We start from the raw sequence: 8,335 nt of genomic DNA on the forward strand, positions 1-8,335 counted from the left end.
TTCCTCAATTTGACGACTTCGGTAATAAACAGAATATTATATTCGTGCCCATATCATACTATGTTTACGACACTCGTGCCTACAAAACCGGTATTACCAACATTTAGGCACTCGAGTCGTAAACATAGTATGACATGGGCACTCATATAATATCCTCTATATATAGCACTAAACTCCACACCAGGTATGCTCATAGCGCTAACAATGAATAGCACAGCACATTATTACCCCGAATAATCCAAGATGCCTGTTAGGCGCTAAAGGTTTTAGTCACATGACCTATCCCACCGGGTACCCATTTTCTGCTGGGTGAACAGACATACCTGCTTTGTTTGTAAGTCTTCTCAGCATACATATTTCAGTTCTACCTTTGCACCATCGCATTAGGAGAACCTGCTTGTTTTTTAAATTTGAGGTTGAATAATGGTTAATTTGAAACCTCTTATTTTAATTTGAAAGCGAGTATTGTAACCCCAGGTTTCAAATGTGTAAATATATTATCTCAAATTAAAAAGTCAGGCTATAAAACTTGACTTGTTTCTCTGACTATTCATTGTCCAATAATGTGTAGTTCTATGTAGAAATTACCCAGAGTAATTGTGGGCAATCCGTAGGTATGTGTAAGATTAATCTGATTGTTTGCTCCTTGAAATGTCTGAACACCGCTTTAGCAGAACAGCCTTGTACGACTTTGCTCAGTTTGGGACAATGATTGATATGTTTTACTTGTATGTATGTGTTCTGAAATAGATTCAGTCATGTTTCATAATCTCTTGTGAGTTTGCGCAGAGTGACACAAATTCAGTAAAAGCAGTAGACTAAGGCTTAGTCTCTGAATATATATAATTTGGATAGTAACAAACAAGCCCATTTATATTGAAAAGGAGCCCTAGGGAGACCAGAGATTCAGACTAAATCTAGACTTGCTTTATTTAGGGCTTTAGCACTGCAGAGAGGGCTAGGCAGTAGGGAAAATAATGTTGTTCAGGGACTGTGAGACAGACTATAAAAGCAGAGTCCGCCTTTTTCGAAACAATCGTAAAATCTAAATCTACAGTCGTCGGTTGTTAAAGAAATTGTAAGGATAAGCGACAAAACCCTTTCCACATCAATAAGAATCTCTGCTTAAGGCAGAGTCGACTGTACAGGTTCCGACTATGCCATGACCATGTGTTTATGTATTACTATCAAATAGTGATGATACCAGGGGAAAAGGTGAGCGTATCCTGCCCACCAGTGGTACCTGTCATAAATACATGCAAAGGCCTGTCTTAGTTTCTCACCTGACAAAATACGGGAATATGATAATGATGCTAATCAAGAGGAAATACTAAACAAAGGCGATGCAAACAATTTCTTAACGGAATATTTCTTAACACTTCCCATTTACATCTTGTGGTTTACACAGTAATTCTTGAGACATTCTACTGTACGAGGGGCGGCGGGGTAGCCCTAATGGTTAAAGCGTTCTGCTCGTCACGCCGAAGGCATGGGTTCGATTCCTCACATGGACACAATATGTGAAGCCCATTTCTGGTGTCCCCCGCCGTGATATTGCTGGAATATTGCTAAAAGCGGCGTAATACTAAACTCACTCACTAACTCACTCACTCACTCGCCCGGAGAGCGGAAGGTCGCGGGTTCGATCCCCGACCGCGTCATACCAAAAGACGTTAAAATATGGTACTTGTTGGTTCCTGCCTGGCGCTCGGCATTAATGGGTACAACAAGGACTGGTCGGCTCAGAGTCAGTATAATGTGTCTGAGTGGGGTATTCATGCTTCACTGCGGCATGGTATCTCAGTGGGCTAGCACTATAAAACCAGCTTAAAAGTCTGGGCTAGTACAAGCAGCCGCACATACACATACACACACATGCACGTCGTCATATGAGCGAAATATCCTCAAGCACGACGTTAAACCCAATTTCACCTCACCGCACGACGTCAAACCTCACTTTCACCTCACCTCACTCACTGATATTCCTCACTCACATCTTGTTGTATGCTCCCCAGGGAGTTGAGATTTTACTGACATCCAATGATCGAGAAAAAAAGTATGAGCATGAGTGATATTCCTAGTTACATCTTGCAGTTTTCACACGGTGCATGTTTTCACGTACATATGTATTTGGATGTTCCTTAATTTCCTTAAGCTGTCAGTAGTGTTTCTCTGTAATGATCATTACATGATACATATGGAGATCCATACATTGACTGCCATACAAGACCGAAACATGTCTCTTGTTTGACAGAGAAGCTAAGGCACCTGACCACAAAGCCCCATTACCAGTACAGTTCTTGTAAATCTATATTAACGCACGGCACTACTGAAGATTTTCTTCAAACGGTTCTTGAAATTCTGAATGCCTGAAACTTGTCATCTTTATCATATTTCCCATATTCAGGTCCTGTTCGTGGCGGCAAACCTTCTCCTAGACCCTGTACGGACATGTAGAGAGCTTAACTTCTGTGAACCAACACTATCGTCTATTACCAAATCAGACCACAAACAAAGCCTGTGGTTGGACAGGCAAGACTTCGTAGACAGTGTAGTGGTGATGAGCCAAGACGTTGTAGACAATGCAGTGATGGTCAGCCAAGACGTCGTAGACAGCGACGTGATTGAGAGCCGAGATGTCGTAGACAGTGACGTGATTGAGAGCAGAGACGTCGTAGACAGTTCATTGACGGTTAGCCAAGACGTCGTAGACAGCGCAGTTATTGAGAACCGAGACGTCGTAGACAGCCCAGTGATTGCGAGCCGAGATGTTGTAAACAGTGCAGTCAGGGACAGCCAAGACGCCAGAGACAGTGCAATGATGAAGAGTCAAGACGTCATAGACAGTTTATTGACGTTTAGCCAAGACGTCGAAGACAGTGTGATGGGCAGCCAAGATGTCGTAGACAGCGTAGTCGTGGAGAGCCAAGACGCCTTAGACATTCCAATGACCGAGAGCCAAGACCGGTTACAACGCATGACGTTAGACAGACAAGAGACGTCATTGTTCCAGTTTAACAAAGAACCTATCAAGACACACACTCAACACGACGCTGGTTCAAGCTCGTCTGATCCCATACGGATTGTGCAGATCGCAGACATACACTTAGATCGGCTATATACAGAGGTAGGTTGGAACAGATATACAGGCAGACTTGGGAGAACCAAGAGAACCCACGTGACCTTAACAACCCGCATACGTCATCCTTACGAATGACAGTGCCGGGTCCCATTTCACAAAGCGATCGTACGGCTAAGGTGATAGTAACTCCCGTACTTTAACATAGACTTACGACAGTCTTAGCGCTACGATCGCTTTGTGAAAAGAGCCCTGGTTGGTGGCCTCATTATTAGGTAACATAGAAAACGTTGGTCTATTGAGTGTTCTACTTTCGATTTTAGTAACACGATCTATTTTAATAACCTTCTTAATTTGACATGATCTCAAATTTACGGAAAGACATTAATAATTGTAATGTGAAATTGAAATAGAATACATTTAAGGACGAGAGCGCACTATGTTTAAACCTACATGTTTTAACCTGTAAGAAGTGATGTGATGCCGTACCTTTGCATGTGTTTGTGACGTGGGCCACCAGTGGGCCAGGATGCGTTCAGCAGCTGTGTCATGACGGAGAATGCCCCATAACCATATCCCTATAATATTGCTTTCAGCAGTCATTTCGTACAAATATGAAAGTGGTTTAGTCGCTTCTCTTTATATCACTGCATGTTAAAATGATGAGGTGCACATATTGGAAACGTGAGTACCACGCTGGGAATCACTCCGCCAGTTCTTAGGAAGAAAATTGAATGGAAAGACATTTATTGACATTTCCGCCACATTTCTGTAAACCCTGCTCTCGGACCTGATACATCCCTGTTCCAAGGTATCCTATTCTAGTTATACGTATCGACCAATGAATGTGGGATTCTGTAGCGACGATTAAGGCATAAAACAACATTAACTCACGTAAACCTGCCACATGTGTATTTCAGCATTTTTGTAACTGTATTCTGAAAATGAATGATGTAGTGCGAGTATATTTTGAAACCCTAATGTCCGCCAGGGTTCCCCGACAGAGTGCCGAATGAACATATGCTGCCGGAGGGAGCTCAGCGGAACAGTGAGTAGCATGTTTCAGTACATACCGATATTTGATGTAATTAATCAGTAATATTTTAGAAGAAAGTGGACGCCTCTAGAACCCTACCTAAACATAGTGCAGTGTTTAACATAGCACGCCGCTGCCATGAATAAACTACATTTTTCGTTCTTTTTGCGTTTAAATTTGCATGTAATTATTCCTTGAGGTTCAGTTCATCCAGATAGTAAGATAAAACTGGGATTTGGATACGTTCCTTAGCTTTTGTTAATGGTAACATATTGATGCTATGAGAAATATGGTGTTGCGATGCATTTTTCCATGTGGTTTTATCAAGTACGTTGACACTCGTCGATAAAGGTTTGAGGTATGTTACCGACAGATGGAATATCAGCGTAGCGATATCTCATGCGGAAGTTAGTTTGGGATGATAAATATTTTCCAGTTCATGCGGCAGAAGTTTTACAAGGAATATGGAAGTAGTCTGTCTTTACGTGCGATGTAATTTCCAACATTCAGTATCAGGATGGGCGTCATAAACCTCGCTTAAACAGTTGTGAACATACAAATCAATTTGAATTGTATCTACATGAATTATAAGAGCGAAGCTATTTGCTTTTAGATATCTATTTTGCATATGAATGTTGCACGGGAATGCGCTGACCCTTGTTTCTCTCAGTGACTGAGAATCATTAGGGAATTTCTGAAATTCTACTTTATGCATATATATGTGATAATTTGTGTTATTACTTAGACATGTCATATCAACATTAAAGGCCACCATTTTGAAAGTTGTATTTTGATGAAGTCGTTACTCACGTCAACGTTCCAGGGTTCAGCGGGGAAGTTCGGGGACTACAACTGCGACGTTCCCATGAGGACCGTGGAAGCTGTCTTAAGCCACATCGCTGCTTTAGATCCTCAGCCAGACTTTGTCATCTATACAGGTAAACTTTGTATTTAGAACAGTCAAACAGATAGGGCTGTAATCATACACTGGGACAAGATTTGGTTTGGTTTATATCTAGAACAGCCAAACAGACAGGGCTGTAATCATACACTGATACATGATTTGGTTTGGTTTCTGTCTAGATCAGTCAAACAGATAGGGCTGTAACCATACTCTGATACATGATTTGGTTTGGTTTCTATCTAGAACAGTCAAACAGATAGGGCTGTAACCATACACTGATACATGATTTGGTTTGATTTATATCTAGAACAGTCAAACAGATAGGGCTGTAACCATACACTGATACATGATTTGGTTTGGTTTCTATCTAGAACAGTCAAACAGATAGGGCTGTAACCATACCCTGATACATGATTTGGTTTGATTTATATCTAGAACAGTCAAACAGGTAGGGCTGTAACCATACCCTGGTACATGATTTAGTTTGATTTATATCTAGAACAGTCAAACAGATAGGGCTGTAAACATACCCTGATACATGATTTGGTTTGATTTATATCTAGAACAGTCAAACAGATAGGGCTGTAACCATACACTGGTACATGATTTGGTTTGATTTATATCTAGATCAGTCAAACAGATAGGGCTGTAACCATACACTGATACATTATTTGGTTTGGTTTCTATCTACAACAGTCAAACAGATAGGGCTGTAACCATACACTGATACATGATTTGGTTTGATTTATATCTAGAACAGTCAAACAGATAGGGCTGTAACCATACACTGGTACATGATTTGGTTTGATTTATATCTAGATCAGTCAAACAGATAGGGCTGTAACCATACACTGATACATGATTTGGTTTGGTTTCTATGTAGAACAGTCAAACAGATAGGGCTGTAACCATACACTGGTACATGATTTGGTTTGATTTATATCTAGAACAGTCAAACAGATAGGGCTGTAACCATACCCTGGTACATGATTTAGTTTGATTTATATCTAGAACAGTCAAACAGATAGGGCTGTAACCATACCCTGGTACATGATTTGGTTTGATTTATATCTAGAACAGTCAAACAGATAGGGCTGTAACCATACCCTGGTACATGATTTGGTTTGATTTATATCTAGAACAGTCAAACAGATAGGGCTGTAACCATACCCTGGTACATGATTTGGTTTGATTTATATCTAGAACAGTCAAACAGATAGGGCTGTAACCATACTCTGGTACATGATTTGGTTTGGTTTCTATGTAGAACAGTCAAACAGATAGGGCTGTAACCATACACTGATACATGATTTGGTTTGATTTATATCTAGAACATACATACAGATAGGGCTGTAACCATACACTGGTACATGATTTGGTTTGATTTATATCTAGAACAGTCAAACAGATAGGGCTGTAACCATACTCTGGTACATGATTTGGTTTGATTTATATCTAGAACAGTCAAACAGATAGGGCTGTAACCATACCCTGGTACATGATTTGGTTTGATTTATATCTAGAACAGTCAAACAGATAGGGCTGTAACCATACCCTGGTACATGATTTGGTTTGATTTATATCTAGAACAGTCAAACAGATAGGGCTGTAACCATACCCTGGTACATGATTTGGTTTGATTTATATCTAGAACAGTCAAACAGATAGGGCTGTAACCATACACTGGTACATGATTTGGTTTGATTTCTATCTAGAACAGTCAAACAGATAGGGCTGTAACCATACACTGGTACATGATTTAGTTTGATTTATATCTAGAACAGACATACAGATAGGGCTGTAACCATACACTGGTACATGATTTGGTTTGATTTATATCTAGAACAGTCAAACAGATAGGGCTGTAACCATACCCTGGTACATGATTCAGTTTGATTTATATCTAGAACAGTCAAACAGATAGGGCTGTAACCATACACTGATACATGATTTGGTTTGATTTATATCTAGAACAGCCATCCACCCCACCCCACCCCCTCTTTCTCCTGAAAATGTATCAAATGACCATTGAAACTCTCGTGAAAATGAAGTGTGCACACACCCTTTCTCAAAAAGCTGTATCCGCCCCTGTTACAGCATTATAATGAGAGACAAAGGCCACTGCAGTAAGTACATAATGCTTGCATACAGGGCAAATATACTTAACTTGGTATTCATCCTCGACATTAATGTCACAAAAAGGGCATAACGGTAGCCATTTCTCAATAGTCGTGAACCTTCTTGCGTTCAGTTTTAGATGAATAAGAGAATAAAAGAAGTTGTATATCCATAATAATTAGGAAATAAAGTTCGCTCTACCCCAATGTGTTTTGTAATAAAGTATAGTTTTGCCCTGAACTATTATAATTAAAGCACGAGGACGGTACCCCAATGTGTTTTGTAATAAAGTATAGTTTTGCCCTGAACTATTATAATTAAAGCACGAGGACGGTAGTCCGAGTGCTTTGATATTATAATAGTTCAGGGCAAAACTATAGTTTTATTACAAAACACGATTAAAGCACGAGGAACTTTCATCTTTTTCTAAGATGCTAAATTTAATACTTTCTAACGATAATTACGATTAATCTAAGGCAGAAAACAAATGACGGTGTCGGTGACCTAAATTAAGAATCCTCGCACAGGGCTAACTGGTGCGCTGTTCTATTGATGTGTCTGCCCCCCTACGTTAAGACGAACGTTACCAGAAAAAAACAAATGATAACAGTTTGATGACGGTTTACGTTCGGATTAAATATCTTCTCTGAATTATTTTAATTACATCTGTCATTAACGTAAACCATATGGGGCAATTTGAACGTCGCATTTCTACTACCAACGTAAGTTTAGATCAGTACATCCAGATGAAGCTGAGTAGTCAAGCGACATTCCACGATTGCATTGTGGGAATGTAAACATTGCGAACGTTACCGTGTCGCTGAAAACTTGTGAGTCGAATTGAGACATTATAACCGTCGTAAAACATAAACGTAATGTTTCCACCAGTGATGGTAGCTGCGTGAAGCAACTGCAAACCAAGAAACGGGATGCAACGGAGTAGTTTACTGAAGGAGGCCGTACGAGGCGATGACAACTGACATGCATCGTGACGTCACTTACATTGTGACGTAATGTAAAATGATTCGATTACGAGGGGGCACACTAGAATGGCGCAGTGACGGGATAACGTCATTCAATTGTTACGTCATCAAAAAACTATACCTTTATTGTCTCATAATGTATTCTTTTTTCGATTGTTCTAACCGCTAGGCATCTTAGAATTAAACCTCATCAGAGGTATATAACGAAATTATTA

At 40.0% G+C, this 8,335-nt stretch overlaps 1 protein-coding gene across 1 annotated transcript in view; it reads left to right on the forward strand.

The window, feature by feature from the left end:
- Positions 1 to 8,335, forward strand: part of LOC124282696 (sphingomyelin phosphodiesterase A-like) — a 34,622-nt gene that overhangs the window by 14,947 nt on the left and 11,340 nt on the right. The window contains exons 4-6 of the mRNA XM_046718723.1: positions 2,408 to 3,127; positions 4,071 to 4,127; positions 4,939 to 5,053. Coding sequence (XP_046574679.1) covers positions 2,408 to 3,127; positions 4,071 to 4,127; positions 4,939 to 5,053 — 892 coding nt within the window. The remainder of the gene's footprint in view (positions 1 to 2,407; positions 3,128 to 4,070; positions 4,128 to 4,938; positions 5,054 to 8,335) is intronic.

This window comes from Haliotis rubra, unplaced genomic scaffold (assembly GCF_003918875.1).
Source record: "Haliotis rubra isolate DU_JTF1 unplaced genomic scaffold, ASM391887v1 Scf109, whole genome shotgun sequence".
NCBI lineage: Eukaryota > Metazoa > Mollusca > Gastropoda > Lepetellida > Haliotidae > Haliotis > Haliotis rubra.